This window comes from Platalea leucorodia (assembly GCF_965183815.1).
Source record: "Platalea leucorodia genome assembly, chromosome: 4".
Lineage (NCBI taxonomy): Eukaryota > Metazoa > Chordata > Aves > Pelecaniformes > Threskiornithidae > Platalea > Platalea leucorodia.
In genome coordinates, this window is record NC_138826.1 from 70,928,543 (window position 1) to 70,944,599 (window position 16,057).

The following is a 16,057-nucleotide window of genomic DNA, read 5'->3' on the forward strand; positions in this document are numbered from 1 at the left end:
GGGGAAGCAAAAAGGGTCAGGGGAAGCCTACACGCAAGGTGGGAGAGACCAGCCTCACCCGGCTGGGGCAGCATCACGCTGTTGGCGTATCTTCCCCCAAACTGAAGGAAGGATGCACAGCCCGCTCCCACTTCCACCACAGAAAGGCTGGGGAAGGGCATTTCATGCCCTCGCCCCCAAGCAAGTGCAAGTGATGAACACCAGGAGGAAGATCTGGGCCAGAAGCAGGCTCCCCTTTTCTTCCCTTCCCCCTGCAAAGCTGAGCAAGTTGGAAGATGCAGGAGAAGAGGGACCAGGCCACCCGAAAGCACCCATACAACTGCCAAGGTAGCACCAATAGTCAAAGGAAAGGGGAAGCCAATACAGGGTGTACGCTGCATGGGGCACTCCCCACCACCCCAGCTTTGTCTCAAGCACCTTCCAGGCATGACGCTTCACCTGCCCCTCTCCCCCTCGCTCTGGGGGCATCTGGATCAGCAACTGCCATGAGGACAGCAGAGGAGAGGGCAGATCCAGGCCACAGGCCAAGAAGGGGAAGTACGGCAAGATCGGAGTCATGGTAAGGGGGAAACATAGGAATGGAAGAGACGGCATGCACATTGTGGGAAAAGGCTTGGGGGGAGTGGGCGAGGGCTCCAATCCTCTTACATCCTCCCCTCAAGGGTCTGGAGCTCCTCTTCAGTTTTTGTCAAAGATGGAAGGGGAAGGAGGAGGAAGAGCACCTTCCCCACCACCCCCACAGGCACACAGACACACGCTCACCCATCCCTCATCCCCAAAGGCTCCACCGCCCGTTGGACAACACCACATTCAAGGACAAACAACCACTCCCCAGCCCCACCACGACCCTCCCTGCCTCCTCCCAGCGGCAGCAACACCCAGGAACGGTGGGTGCCCCCACTCTGCCGCACTGACACGCTCCAGCCTCCAGGCAAGAGGGAGTGGGCAGGGGGAAAGGAGGAGGAAGGGTGGCAGTGAGGGCAGAGGGACAGCCAAGGGGAGAAGGAGAGAACTAAGGACAGCCATTCGCACCACGACTTCTCGCAGGTAGAGCTCCCCCCACGCCCCTGGAGCAGGGGGACCTGGCTGCTCACTTGCTGCCTCCTCCGCCACCACCGCCCGCTGCCACCTTCTCAAAATCCTCTGCGTTGCAGAACTCCTTGATGGTGACGGTGAGGAGGTTGCTGGTGACATCCGTGACCACCACGTTAGAGCAAGGGGACATCTCAGGACGCCAGTCGCCGGCCTCCTGCTCCGGGTCAGAAGAGGAAAGGGACAAGGAGGGTGTCTGCCCCCCGCCACACCCTCCTGGGGGAGAACGCTTGCTGGTGGCGGCCGACTCTGGTGGGATCGAGAGGTCGAGGACCTCTGACTCGCGCCAGTCGGGGATGGCAGGGCTGAGGGTCTCAGGGAGCAGCTTTGGAGGGGAATCATCTGGGTCAGAGGAGGAGTGGGGAGCAGGCGACGGGCAGCCGGAGGAGCTGGAGCTGGGGGCATCATAGGGGGTGGAGCCCATAATGAGCCCACAGGAGGCTGCCTGGGAGCCTTCGGCCTCTCCTTTGCCCTCCAGAGAGGGGGCAGGTGCAGTGGACGGCTTATTGTAGAGCGAAAAGGCGCCGAACTTCATGTGACGGATCTGGGTGCGAAGGACGCTCTCGCTGAACTTTTTGCTCTTGCCGATGACACGGTTTCGGGACGGGATCTTGGGCCGAGCCAGGCCACCAGCCCCATTGGCTGGCTTCCCACCTTTGTCAATGACTTTGAGGTTGAGGATGATACGGCTGCGCTTGGGCTCGCGGGGTTTCACCTTACGGTTGATGATGCGGACGGTCTCCGAGAAGGGCGAGACGGGAGGACGGATGCCAGCCCCGCCACCCACGCTCCCGCCGTTCTGGGGGTCTGGACGGGGCAGGGGGCGCCGGGACATGCGGTGGCATCGCCGGATGTCTTTCTTGAGCCGGTGCACTGCAGCGCTGGAGTGGAGCTTGGGAGAGGAGGTGCTGGAACCAGGCTTGACAGAAAAGTGTACATCCCCAATGTGGAGGGCCTCCGCTTGGGCCCGAGCCTGCGGTGGTGGGGAGAGAGAAAAAAAACAGGGTCAGAGAGGCAGCCTAGATGCAGCCAAATCTCAAATCACGCATTGCTAACCTCAGGACAAGAATGCCGCGTCACATTTATACCCATGTTAATGACAAGCACACTTACACACTATGGACTATTAAGAGCCACGGCACAGCCCCCATGCAAGCATGGGGCACTTCTACATCCTTTTTGGGCAGCTAAATACTCCCTAGGCAGTGCTCCTGCTTCCCCCAGGAGGGAACTTGCACCCTCCAGCCATCTTTCAGAGTTACAATTAATGGTTTCCAAGGCCCCCTTCAGTCATCATCAGCCAATGTGCACAACTCTCCGCTGTCAGCCAAACAACCAAGCGTCCTCCTAGGCACTGAGGCTGTTAGTGTTGAGTTAGCATCCCAAATTATGTACTAGTCCCAAGACAGGGGACTGAGCCAGGTCCTCTACAAAATGAGCACAAGACAAGGGGGGAGAGGAAGAGTATTGCATCCAGTTTGCTCTTCCTCTCCTGCAACCAGACTCAACTGCTCTGGAAAGAATGGTAGAAGGGGTCTTGAGAAACACAGCTGGAGGCGGGTGAGGGTGGTCTGACAGAGCTGTCTCAGCTAAACACAAGAAATGCAGAGATCTGAAGCTTAATTTTAACTAGAGACCACAAAAGCAAGTTGTACATCCTTACTCTGCTGTAGGAACAAGGTCCAGTGTTTAAAGCGAGACCGGACCAGCTGGAACTCAAGCCAAGTTTAACTGCATCTCCAAAGAAGAGATCGCCTTGTCCTTTTGAACACCACACTTGTTTGAAACCTACTAATGAAACAGAGCAGGAACAGCACTGGTTCAACTGCTTGGTGCCAGCCCTCCCTGAGAGCCAGGGCAGGGGAACAAGACTTTAAAGCTCTCCTGGTGCTTGGAGACAGTGCCAAAACCTGCCCTGGTTCATGCATGAGAGACAGGAACATTTTCTGGCAGCAGGAACAACAGTTTTGTTGGGAAGTTGAGGCAGTATGACAAGAAGACCCTGTGGGCATGGAAACCCAGAGCATATTCTTACATCACCCCTTGTCAGAGCACAGTCGCTTGTAGAGCTCAGCCTCCCACCTGCACCCTGCTCCTTGCCCAAGCAAACCCCCTTCCTTATTCCCTCTCAGCAGTGGTCACAGGCAGAAGCCACCCGGGCCTGGAGGGGACAGGCGAGCCCCCTCGCCTCTGACTGCCCATCTAGCGAGCAGCTTCCCCCATCTCGTGGGCACAACGAGAACTGCAGTGCTAGAAGACGACAGCCGCTTTTCCTCCCCAACTTTTCCATCCCGTTGCCCCCTAGCACACACCAACATCGGGATGGCTTCTTGCCAGCTAAGAGCTTAAGCACTCCAACACCATCTCCTTTGTCACCCTGCAGGCTGTGCCTCCCACCAGAGAAACGCCCAGGGAAAAAAAAATGTGCATGTAAAGGCAGGGATCTAACAGATCTAAGCGAGGGGCCCAGGCCAGCTCTTGCACAATAAGCTCAAAGCCCTGGCCCTACATCCCCAGAGCTTTGCTGTCACCCAGTGCCCCTCTTCCCCCACTGAGATCCCCATGGGAACCACAGGAGATCCTGAACGAGCAGAGAACAGAGATGTGTAGACATTTTGTTCCTCCCTGGCTAATGCTGGATCACGCCCTGCAGTACTACTTGTCTCCTGGCTTTACAAGGACTGCAAAGATGAGGCCTCCTTCCCTGGCTGCATGTGAAAATGCAGACTGAAGGCTCATCTGCACCAGGGGCTCTAGACTTTGTATTAGCCGACTGGCAAAGAAAGAGGGATGAGTAACAGGACCGCCAGGGCAGGCACAGACACTCTCCATGTTAACCCTGAGCTGTACAGGGCTTTTTCCACCTAGCTAGAGGGAAGCATCCCCAGCCCAGACAAACCCAAACATGTCCTGCCGTAGCAGGGAGCATCCCAGTGTCCAGCTAGTTTCTCTTTGCTCAGCCTCACGCATTACTCCATGGCCCAAACTGTTCAAAAAATGAATAGTTAGACGCAGTTCCTGTCCCAGGCATCCTACAGGCACAGCAGCAGCACCAGACGAACTCCCTGCACCACACATCAACTCTCCCTCTCCCATCCCAATGATCCACAACTTAGAGACACCGCAGATCCCGTCAGGAGGTCACAGGCACAGACAGATGCACATCTAGGGCTCTGCTTGCTCCCTGTCTTCACAGGTCCCTCTGAAGCAGATGGCAGACAGCAGGATAAGCCACAGTTTGCTTTCTGACATTACATACCAGCACAGCCTATATTAACAATTTCTTCCTTTTCCCCCCCTTCCCCATACCCCTTCCAGCATTGCTGCTCCCGTGCTTTGGGCTTCTCGCCAATTTACCGCTGCTCAGCAGAGAACAAAGTGCAACACAACGTCCAGTTCCAAAACGCAGGACAGGGAAGCCACGCAGAGGGTATAGACAGATGCACAGGCAAAAATCCTTGATCCACAGCTTCAGCCGATAGACACAGGCATCTTTCAGGGGGGCCTCTCCTGCTGCCAACACCACGTGTCTTCTGGATTAATTCCCTACCCTGTAATCACGCCTTGGAGTGAGGAGTCCTGCCCCCTCCGTGCCCCTCTGCTCAGAGTCGAGCCTAATTGCCGCCTGCCCACAGTGCTGCCTTCCATCACCCACATGAGAAAGAAGCAGGTCTCCCCCCACATCCCCCCTGAGCTACAGTTGCCTTATACGTGCCAAAATTCCTCAGCAAAGCTGCCCATCAATCACGTTAAATGAAAAAACGATAATGCTGGGATGGCCACTGCCTGGCCACTTCCATAGTCCTGCTGATTTTACTTTCTCAGCCTCTGTACATTAATCAGTTCCTGTCCTGTTTTGACAGAGACCTGTCTTGGCTTTGTGCTTACACAGCAACTAGCACAGAGCCCTGGCCCATGGCTAGGACTCTTCCAGTGTGCCAGAACCACTAGGTCTCCTTTACTAGCTATGTGTCTGTGTTTCCAGTTACTTCTGGGGTGCTTCCTCATGGCTTAAATTGTTTCTAACTCATGTTTCAGCTCTCTGCATTTATTAAATTCCAGTTTCAGTAGTCTCCAGGTAGACTACATGCACCATCAACCTCTTTGACCAGATTATTAAGAGAGAGGGTAAGCTGGGACCCAACAGTGTGTCCTCCCCCCCCCCCCCCGGTGCGACACTGCTGTCCCTAGTGACCAGCTGCAACACGAGTTCTCAAGAGCAATATGCAAATATTCAGCTTACCTTGAGCTTGTTTTTCCAGGTAAGGTTTCAAGAAAAATAGTATCAGAGGCTTTATCTGAGACCAGCCCTTAGAGCCCTGTCACTTGCAAAGCTCAGTATTCCTACCACAGGATTGGGTTTATTCAGGCATCAATTATACAAACTCAAGTCTCTTCCCTGCAGAGGACAGCACATTTTCTGGGCTCTCCTTCTCCTGCTTCCAACTTTACATTAAGTAACTTGCTACCTCTGGTTTGGAGAAGACTCAGCATTCAGTTTTATCTGCTGGAAACGCACTTCTCCCTGCTACAGATAAATTACTCAATCACACTCACGAGCCATATGAGCATGAGGTCTTTGAAAAACAAACCCATTTAATCCTTTCGGCTGTGTCACCACAGTTTGCTACTTAACTCGGAACTTTTCCAAATGGAAACTACCTCTCTGGGTTTTGCTGTTTTCACCCGCAGGATTTGCTCACTGCTGAAGAGGTACTCAGCATGTATACAAAGTAATTCACTCTGTGCTTACAGCTCAGCCTACATCAAGATGCAGCTTCTGGAGGCTTGCTGCAGTGCTCTGTCACGAGAGCAAGGCAATTGCGAGGATTGCTTCCCTTCCCCCCCTTCCCTTTTGGGATATGTATCACCTTTATTTAGCTTGTACAGCTTTCCCTCATTGCCCCTGGGAACTAGTATATCTCCCCTGTTCCCTACTATTTCTGAATAAATGTCCCCTGAGGCCCAGCAAACATATTTGTTCATTCATTCCCTTAACGCGCTGAGGCACACAAGCACGTACATGGACACGTGCTTAGAAAAGCCTCTCTTACCTGATTTGTATCAAAACCTCCGCAATTTAGAAGGAAAAAAAAAAAAAGACAAAAAAAAAAGGACCTTGTAAGACAACAGATTTCTAGTTAATGATTTCAAAATCAAGTCATTTCCAGTAGTGCTGCTGCACCATAGTAGCGCTACTCTCTCATGCATTACTGGTTCTGCTTTGTCTTTTATTCTCCACCTGCATTCCCACAGTCCTTGCTCTAAACAGCATTCGCAAGAGCTCTTCTTTCCCCTTTTTGGCTGCCATTCTGTCTTTTTATCGCCCTCTTTCTTCTGCAGTCTTCCAAGTGACAAGGCAACAGCAAGCCAGTTCATAGCACAGTTCTCCCAAGCAACACTGCCATAAACTAAAGTTTCCCTACTGGATGGCGAACAAAATGCTACAAAGGGGAACGGTCGGTTTTCAAACCGCTCGGGGATAATTTACGAACAGGGAGGAGATCAAAAGAAACTCAACTCCAACTTCAGAGTTCAAGGAAGGGCGAAGCGACAGAACACCATGCTGCTCAGCCCCTTCTCTCCCCCCCAAGGCTCTCCCTTACTTCTTCCTCCCCATTAACCTTTTCTCCAGTCTTTTCACCTTAGTATTTACAGCCACCCCGACTAGGGGTCTTTGCTAGTCACCCACTGAGCTTGCAGATCGGGCTCCGTCTCTTAATAGCACTTGCTAGACTTTATTAGGTTAGTTGGCGAGTTTTGCATTCCTCTCAGCAGAGTGCCGAGGGAAAAGCAAAATAAAAAGAGCAAACCGAGCAGGGGAAAAAGAGGAAGATCACTACAGCACGCGCTATGTCTCTGCCTAACCTCGCACCAGCTTCCGTTCTGACCTGCAGCTGAAGGGCCTGTCCTCGAGGACAACTTCTGCCAGACACCTAAGTAGCAAGGCAAAGAGCCTTATGTACAGCGCTGCCCATTTCAGACCAAGGACTCTGCTTCCCATACGCTCAGCACAAAGCCTGCAGCATACCAGCAGCCTCCCAAGAATTACAACCTCCCGCCAAGCTTGATCTCAGCTGTGGGAAAGTTTGCCCCTAGTATGCAGAGGATAAAGATCCATTTCCTGCCCAAAACTTTGCAGTTGAAGTTTGCAGGGGTCACTTTCAACACCAGCCATCTTGATAGCGATATTACAAAGCCTGGACTGTAATTTCCCTTTGCAGTCTGATCGAAAGGGCAAGTGTTAGACAGCTCTCAGCAACAGGAGCCTGGCTTACAAAGGCAGCAGGTGGCCGAAGATGCAGCTTTTCAAAGCTTTTCCAAAGGCGTGGGCCACTAACCTGCTGGAATGCTTTCTGCAAATCCCCCTGGGTGCCTATCTGCAGCTTTTGAGAACTAGTCCCAGGATAAACCTAGCCCCAACTGCAAACTAAAACACCCACACAAGCCAGGGGACCGAGTGGTGTATCGAGGCACTTATTTCAGTGTCTTACTGGAGACTCAGAAGCCTAAGTTTAAGCACTGATACACATGAAAAATCCTAGCAAGCCACTGAGTCGAGGGCAGCTACCAAAGCAGCCCTAGGCCAGACTCCTGCTTAAACCTCATTGCATCCAGGCCTAATCTGTTCAGTTAACAGATCAAAAAGAATATTGTTCTAACTGCCAACTCCAAAGACTCCCTCTGGGATGCAAGAATCAAATTTCTCCCCCTGCTTCCAAAATTCTCACTGGCAAGAGATTCTGCAGCTGAAAGAACCGAAAGCATCGCTAGCGACGCACGAGGCAGAACTCCTCCCGCAGCAGCGCCAGTGCTGCAGGGCAAGCAGGGGTCAAACCCGCATCTTCAGCGGGTCAGAAGAATTGACCGAGACGCACACGACGCAAACCAGCATGCCGGTCTCGGTCGCGTTTCTAGCCACGGCTGCGTTGCTAGTGGTTCGCTGGAGCAAAGCTCAAACGAGTTCAGATAGGGCTAGCTGAGATAGGGTTACTTCTTGCTGCCTAGCCTGCGGTGGCGTTTTTAGGGTAGGATCCGAAGTCATAGAAAAACGGCAAGTCAGAGCGCTAACACCTTCACCAGCTCCGTTTCCCAGAGCTGCAAACCAAGTGGCAGCGCTCTGCCCTGCCAGCCTCTCCCACAACGTGGCACCAGCCTTCAGGAGAGCTCATCTCACTCCCTATCGCGATCCATCTTCTACAAAGTACCAAGCCAGCTCTGCAAACCTACGAGTTTTCAGTAACGTTTGAGAAGCTGGCAGAAGGAAGATGTGCCACAGAAACGTGTCAGGGACGTGATTCAAAGGATGCTGTTGAATAATTCAGGTTCCAAGTTTAGGGGGGTTTTAAAGGGCAAGGGAAGAAGAGGAGGAATGAGTGGGTTTTATTTTTTAGTTTGAGGGTTGGTTTTGTTTTTTAAATGAGTGAAAAATTGGCAGTGGATTCTGCCGTATCACATTCAGAATAATAAAAAAAACTGATTACACACAGTAACATTAAAAGCACAGCATAAACACTTCTCTACCATTCTGAACAATGTCAGGTGTTACAAATACCGGTATTTTTTAATTCAAGCAGAGAACTATTTTAAGCTGGTGGTTTCCCTTTAAGCGTTCCTCTGCATTGTTGGAAACCTAAACACAAGGGTTTCATTTAATGCATGACTGCCAGAAAGAGAAAAACCAACTAGTCTAGTTTCCCCGAATAAAGAGTAAGAGGTGGTACATATCAGTTATGTTTGTAGTTCTCAGTCTGCAGATACAGAAAACTGTTAGCAGAAAAACAGGCAACAAGGGAGGACAGTTCCATCAGCAGGACTTTGCAGGATTACCACAGTCCCATGGGTTTTACTCGGAGCATCAGAATACGCCTGTTCCCGCATTTCTTCCGTGTGCTTCATTATGTCCTCTTAAAGCAAAGGAGAGGTGACACCCTACCCCTCGCCGCTCTTTCCGGTGCTCATACAGTTAAAGTGCTGCACTGACTTGAGTAAAGCTCCTACCGCTGTCAGGCAAAGGAAAGTATTAACCTGTTTCACAGATGGGGAAACATGCACAAAGGCTAAATGACTTGCCCAAAGCCATAGGATGACTTAGTGATAGCGATGCCTTACCACAGGGTCCACCCTGGCTGTTCCAGGGATTTATACCAGATCAAAACCAGGGAAGCTGTGAACTCACTCATCTGTCTTAATTGTACAGAAGTGTGTTGTGTTTCTACATTCATTTGAAGTCCGAGATTTATATAGTTGGAGAGGAAGGGGGTAAGAGGGGAGCAAAGCAAGGAGTCTTGCCTGTAAATCTAAGAAGCCTAATAAATAAATAAATCTAAATGACCTAATAAATCCACAGAGCTCACATAGCAGCCATACAGCTACCAGATTTCTTATTAAAAAAAAATAAAGTAAAAAAATTGGGGGGAGGGGGGCTGCACTAGAGACTACCTTCCTCATTCATCACTGCAAGCAAGCAGAGATGTTACGACAATACCTTCTTGCAGAGATACTGGGTCTGTCAGAGGGGAACTGGAAACTTCATCTGCTATCCCCCGCAGAGGTGAAACACTACTCCTCTTCCCCCCCACCCCCCTCAAAAAAAAGGCGAAACACGCCTGCAGTTTACAGATCAAATTATGAACCCTTCATGAAACTCTTGTGGAGCACCTACGTCCTGAAACACAATCAAAGGAGCACAAGTGGCAGCGGGACTCCCACCACAGCTGCCCAATTGCTCAGTGTGCTGCTAAGTTGCAGGGCATGGGCTGGATGGAATAGGCTGCTGAAGGAAGAGGGAGCGGGGCACGCTAGCTCTCCGCTGCGGCAGCAGAAGGCCGTAAAGTGGGAGAGGATATTGGAAAAGAGATTGCAGCCTCACCGTGCACATCTGCGTGTACCGACCGTCCTGCTGGGGCACCCGTTGCACGCACACGCGCTCTCCCCTCGCATGCTGCTGCGTCCCTGCCCCCCACCCACTTTCCCGTTGGGTTGTCCCCGCATTCCCAGAGCCAGGTGGCAGGCACAAGTCACTCGAAAGTCCACTCCTTCCAAGGGCACGAACCGGTGAGGTTTGAGAGGCATTTGGCTAGACTTAAGTTATTTAAATAAGAGTTACCTTCAGGAGAAAAGTTTTAGGCTTAGGTCCTCTCTTCTTGGGCCCGTACAGTTCACGCTCTCGTTCCCTTTAGGGAGTCAAATTTGTCAAGAAGTTAAAACTTTTCCCAAAGGGAGTAACAGATGCATACCAGTTTTAAAAAAAGATCAAAAAAAAAAAAAAAAAAGGAAAGAAAATAAGAAAAAAGATAAAAAAAAAGGAGGAGGGAGCCTGGACGCCCTTTCCCGCTCACCCACCCGGAGCCAAACCTGCTGCAGCCCCCCCAGCCCGGGGTGGGGGATGAGCACTCACTTCTGCTCGAAGGCGGCGATGAGGCGGGAGTCCAGGATGTTCTCCTCGGGTTCCCAGGTGCTGTACCTGCGGGGGCGCGGGCGGCGGGGGACAAGCGAAGGGGTTAGCACCCGAGTCCCCCGCAGCCGTACGCGGAGACCCCCCCCGTCCCCCGTCCCCCGTCCCCCGTCCCCCATCCCGTCCCGTCCCGTCCCCCCCACCCCCGGGGGCCGCCCCCGCAGGGCGGCGGGGGCGGGCGGCGGCCCCCCCGGCGGGATGCACTCACTTGATGGCCCAGCCTTTCCATTTCACCAGGTACTCGATGCGCCCCTGCAACACACGGGGGAGAGGAGGGGATTGGGGGGGGGGGGGGGGGTGTGAGGCGGGGGCCCGGCGGGCCGGCCAGCGGCGCGGCCGGGGCCTTGCGGCGGGGAGCGGGGGAGCCCCGCGGCCGCCCCCCCAGCCCCGCTGCGGGCCGCCCCTCACCTTTCGGATGCGCCGCTTGATGATGGACTCGGCGGCGAAGACGCGCTCCCCCACTGCAGACAGCTCCATCTTGCTCCTCGGCGGCGGCGGCGGCGGCGCCCACAGCCCATAATAATCCCGCCCGCCCGCGCCGCCCCGCCCCCTGCCCCCCGCCCCGCCCTCCTCGTGCCGCCGCCGGCTCGCGCACGCCCGCGCGCCCCCTCCCGCCGCGGCCGCGCCTGACCCTCCTCCTCCTCCTCCTCCCCCGGGAGGGGGGGGGGGGGGGGCGGTTGCTAAGGGAAGGGGGGCGCGCGCAGGCGCCGGCCGTTAAAAGGGCCGCGCGGCGGGCGGTGCGAGGGCGGGGGCCCCGCCGTCGCCCCCTGCGAGGGGGGAGCCGCCGGCCGAGGCCGCGGGCCAGGGCAGCGGCAGGGGGAGCCCGCCCGGGGCAGACCCTCGGCGCGGCCTCCGCCGCCTCAGCCCCCTTCCCGCCCGAACGGGGCCTGTTTTCTTGACTTGAAACAATGGCGGCAGCGGGGGCCGCGCAGCCTCCTCTCCTCCTCCTGCCCAGGCAGATGCGCCGTCGCCACGCACCCTCAGCCGCCTCTAGCCAGCGGGGTGGCACCGGGGGGCGAGTGGGGCAGCCTTGAGGTACCTGCCAAGGCAAAAACTAACAATAAAGGTGCTTAAGTCCTTTTCTTCTTTCGGCTGGCGCTTGTACGCACCCTCGTTTTTGAGCCAGTATAAGGTACTGCAAGGTAAATGGGCCAAGCATGCTACATAAACCTTTAAAAAAATAATAGAAAAATGTTAAGTCACTTAGAGGAATTCCCTGCCCTGAGCGTTACTGCAAAATCCTATTTAATTTGCAGTGTGCTTTACACTCTTGCAGGTGCTAAGACGACAGCAAGAAAAAACAAACCTCGTCACAAATCATTCTCTGCGATTCAAAATGGAAGCTCGCGGCCCCGCAGCTGTCCTCGCGTGGAGCTCGCAGGCCCCCGTTGCCTGGAGGTACCCCCCGGTGCGCGGCAGAACAGCACAGCCGTCTGCGGGAGCCCTGTTTTTAGGGTGAGGAGGGGGTGCGTTTCAGAACGATACCCTCTGGAAGAAGGGGGAGCTGTCAGGCGGGCCATAAGCAACGGCCAACTTGCTTTTGCTGCTTTCTCAACCCACCAGGACCTCACCAGCTACCCGTTTTTCAGCCAGCCTGGCAGGGAGCACTCACAGCCCCTGTGGCCCTTTCTCCATTTGCGCTCGCCTCCCCTTTCCACCTCTGGCTCAGAACTTCCACCCAGGAAGAGGATATTCTGGAAATGGCGATATTTATCAGTACCAGCAGGGATGGATTTCCCAAAATCAGGGTGGGCAGGTACGAGAACGAGCGTTTTCCTCGCTGCCTGCAATTCAGGCAAGATCTGCTCTAGCGTTTTGTACTTTTTCACCTTCGCAGCTGAAAAGTTGCAGCCACCGCAAGCTCTCTGACCAGAGGAAAAGCGGTTCAAGAGAGGATGCGTTCCCCACCGCCTCGTCCTCATTCGAAGGGGACCGGAGGGAGAGGTCGCTGAATGCTGACAGGGAAGAGACAGCGAACGGACAGTCACATGGACCCTGGCTCAGGAGACGTGAACAATTCGGAGAACAAGGTGTTTCTGTGGTCAGGGACTGAACCGCAGTGTACCTCACCACTGATAATTCTGCATTTAGGTCATATCACTCGCTTCGAGAACAGGCTGTTAAGAGGCCCCTTCTCAGGTATTTACCATCCCAGGCCAACCGAGAACAAAACGCCAGGCAGATCACTCAAGACTCTCACCTAGAATGGGACAAGTCCTTCTGGACTGCCCCATTTCTCTACACATCACTTTTTTTAATCTCAATTCTTTATAGGCTTGTAGGCGACTTCAAAAGAACGAGTCGATTACACCCGTTGCGTTTTGCTTTTCACTTTTTTTAACTGCTTTTAACTTTGCACATTAAGTGTTCATTAACACCATCCGTATTTAAATTGGCTTATTTGTTACTGTTCACTTTCTTTAAACAACTGCTTTTACACTTGTGGCTGAGCGTCAAATAATTGAACTTCCAACCATCCATATCATCCACCCTAAAAAGCAGGCACTCCCAAAGAAAACTGGGGAAAAGTCCTTGCGCAGCTACGCAACCAGGCACGCAGCGGCTGCGACCGGCGGCCTTGTCCCCAAACAGACGTACGGGTCACGAGCATCACGCCTCGCCTCCGGGCAGGAGTGCAAGGCACCCCCGATCCATGGACCAGAAGGGGCAGCGGCATTTCCGAGAGCTCCGTGTGCGCTTTCCAGTTATTTTCTCCTTCCGCCTGTCAGCAGGGCCGCCTTCCCAGCCACAGCGACTGCTTAAATCACCGCGAGCAGCCGTTGCACAGGTATTCCCCGACCCCAGGCTCTTTCATCTGACTTTTACTCTCACCAAGCAAAATAGCAGCAGAATATCCAGCTGTTCAGAGCATTGTTGGGTATTTCCTTTGTTTCATTCACATTTCCAGTAAAACACTTCAAAAAAAACAACCAACCCAGGAAGATGGCTCTCCCGGAACAGCTATTGTTCACTACAGACACTGAAATAAAGTATTTTTTTGGCGTCTCGCTGCCCTCAAGGCCCTGGTACCGTCGGCCACACCGTAGCGCTTCTTGCTAGCTCCGAGAAGCCAGCGCAGGGAAGCGATAAGCTTTGGGGGAGCGACAAGACCTTTCTCGCCAGAATCACTGGTGAGCGGTGTATGAGCGTAGGGGGAGAGCAGCAGGTGCAAGAACATTTTTATTTATTTTTTACATGGCACTAGAGAATGGGAAAACTTACCTGCTCAAAGCCGGTAGCTGCCTCCGGGCTCATTTTTTGCGGACCCGTGACCTGGCAGGAGTAGCAGCGCTTATCTGCATTAGAACAACTCAAGGGTTGATCAGCCGACGCCGTTGCTGTTTGCTCTCGGGAGGTCGCTGTCAGAAGCGGCGGATTTCTGTAAAGGAATGGCCGTTCCCTCGCCCGCAGCGGGAGCTGGCGCAGCTGCGCGCACCCCAGCCCCTCAAGCAAACGTTGGTTTTTAAGCAAACCCTTGGCGCTACGGTCGTCCGTGTCAAAACATGGTGAGATTTCCCAGCTGCAGCTCTGAAACGCACGAGAGCAAAGACGGGCCCCTCGGAGCCGACCACGCGCCTCCTCGTGCAGTGGCTACGGGTGGCCCAAGCAGGGGCCGGAACAGCCACCCCTCCAGCCCGCTAACTTTCTGATGGAGCGGAGAGAGGAGAAGGCGGCCCGTGGGGTTTTGTGCGGTGCCTGCCACCACTGGGGTACCACGATATCCCTACGAGTTCCCGAAGCAGGCCCAGCCACCCCAGTTTCTACCATCCTTGCTTCAAAAGCCGTTGCTTGGTGAGCAAAAGGCTGGGAAGAGAAGGACCAAGGAAGGACCGACCGCTCGCAGGGAAGGCGAGTGGCACTGAGGAGAGAGGAGGCGACTGCCAGTCTCCTGGCAGCACTGGCCACACACGCTTCCCAACGGAGAGCGCCGAGCTGCTCGCACAGTGCGGCTTCCCCTTTCGGGGGCTGCCGCCCCAGCAGGGGCCTGGGGGCGCGTCCCGAGGCGCAGCTGAGCGCCCTTGCTCCCCGGCGTCTGTCAGGAGAGCTGCGCAAGGCAAGGCGGCTGCGCTGCGTGGGACAGAGGGGCAGCATAGCAACAGATTATTGAAAAAAAAGTACTATCCAGATTAACCTTTAATCCAACGAACACATGCATGTGAAAGGACAAGCCGTTACGAGTTTCTAGTGCCAGCCAGCCTCTGCAGCGTTGGCAGGGGTAGGAAGAAACAACCTCCGGAGCAGGCTTTCCCGTAACTCTGCACTGCAGCTTCTTACAACTTCACCTGACTCACTAGCTGCTGCCAGAACCTAAGTGCCTGGCTGGAGTCCTGCTCCGATGCCGTCGCTCAAATCCAGCCTCCCTGGCTCAGGGCAAGCACGCCGACCGCGCTATGAAAGGCAGGCAAGACCTAACCACGCTGACTCGAGCCACGACCGACGCAGGAAACGCACCCCACCCCCCTCCGCTTTTGCTCCGCGTGCTTTTGCGATTGACGTCATAGCTGCGTTCAGATGCAGGGCTCACCCCCACGTTACATCTAGAGACATCCAGGCATCTCAGACAGCCCCGTTCGCTCGCTGAGGTGCCTCGGGTAACAGCTAGCCTCCCCCTCCACGGAGGATGGAGGGGCACACACCGTGAGGGAGCGAGTCGGAAACCAAAGCGGAATAAATGACGCCGCGGGGCTCTCTCCACAGAGGATGGGCAGTCCCGGGACTCGGGCTCCTCGGCTAAGCCCCGCGTTACCTGCAGCAAATCAGGGGCCAAGCTCCACCCCGGAGCTGCTGTGCCCCCGGGTTGCTCCTTGAAAGCCCTCCGGGCCAACCCACCGGAGGCTCTGGCTTGGAGGAGAGCGGGCCTCCCCGCCGCCAGCCACGCGGAGCCTGTGTGGCAGCCCAGGCCTCGCTTCAGATTTTCTCCGTCCCCACACGAGACGCGGGATACGGGGCACAGCAGCACTCTCCTCCGGCTGGTGCCGGCAGAGCTGTCCCGGCGCCGCGGCGTTGTGCGAGGACGTCAAGAACTCCCTGAGCCCAGAGCAGCAGTCACGTCACCCTGCCATCGGCATTCTCCTCTTCAAATGCTAATCCGTCAAAGACCAACAGTCCCGGGTCACCTCTGTACAGCTCTAACTTACCCAGTGGGTTAAAAATTAATAAAAACCTAACCTCCTCGAATCAAAGTAATGAGTAATGTCAGAAACAGCCTTTCGCAGGCTCCATTCTTCATCAATCCTTCTTTACTGATCTTTCTCACGCACGCACATGCACATTTTCCATTCTTTTTCCAGCCACGCTGCGTGTTTATACCAACAGAAGTGACTGGCGGAAAATAATTCAGCTGTAGAATTAAAGCAAGGGGAGATGAATGACCACACAGACAGACCAATAGGTAAATGTCAGTTCTCATATTTAATATTTTAATAATTTTGTTTGCAACATTTACCACATAAATCATCTAAATAAATAGATGCTGTACAGTCTCTTATCCATATCAGTACAAAAATA

General features: G+C 54.2%; 1 protein-coding gene across 2 annotated transcripts; it reads right to left on the reverse strand.

The window, feature by feature from the left end:
* CBX6 (chromobox 6) lies at positions 1–11,037 on the reverse strand. 2 transcript variants are annotated; one of them, XM_082310747.1, is made up of 5 exons: positions 10,958–11,037; positions 10,758–10,801; positions 10,493–10,558; positions 10,202–10,268; positions 1–2,011 (listed from the first exon to the last, which is right to left on the reverse strand). In XM_082310747.1, exons 1-5 carry the CDS (start codon positions 11,024–11,026, stop codon positions 1,091–1,093), a joined length of 1,167 nt encoding a protein of 388 aa, XP_082166873.1. In that variant the 5' UTR covers positions 11,027–11,037; the 3' UTR covers positions 1–1,090. The 2 variants fall into 2 exon arrangements, with proteins under 2 accessions (XP_082166873.1, XP_082166872.1); XM_082310746.1 differs by having other exon boundaries at positions 1–2,065.
* Between the last annotated feature and the right edge of the window lie 5,020 nt (positions 11,038–16,057).

What these genes read in the sequence shown, in the direction of transcription:
- CBX6 (XM_082310746.1), bottom strand. Translation starts at nt 11,026, where the DNA reads ATGGAGCTGTCTGCAGTGGGGGAGCGCGTCTTCGCCGCCGAGTCCATC. An exon ending in TGGAAAGGCTGGGCCATCAA is followed by an intron (nt 10,559 to 10,757) that starts GTGAGTGCATCC and finishes GCGCCCCCGCAG; the next exon opens with GTACAGCACCTGGGAACCCG. An exon ending in CTAAAACTTTTCTCCTGAAG is followed by an intron (nt 2,066 to 10,201) that starts GTAACTCTTATT and finishes CCACCACCGCAG; the next exon opens with GCTCGGGCCCAAGCGGAGGC.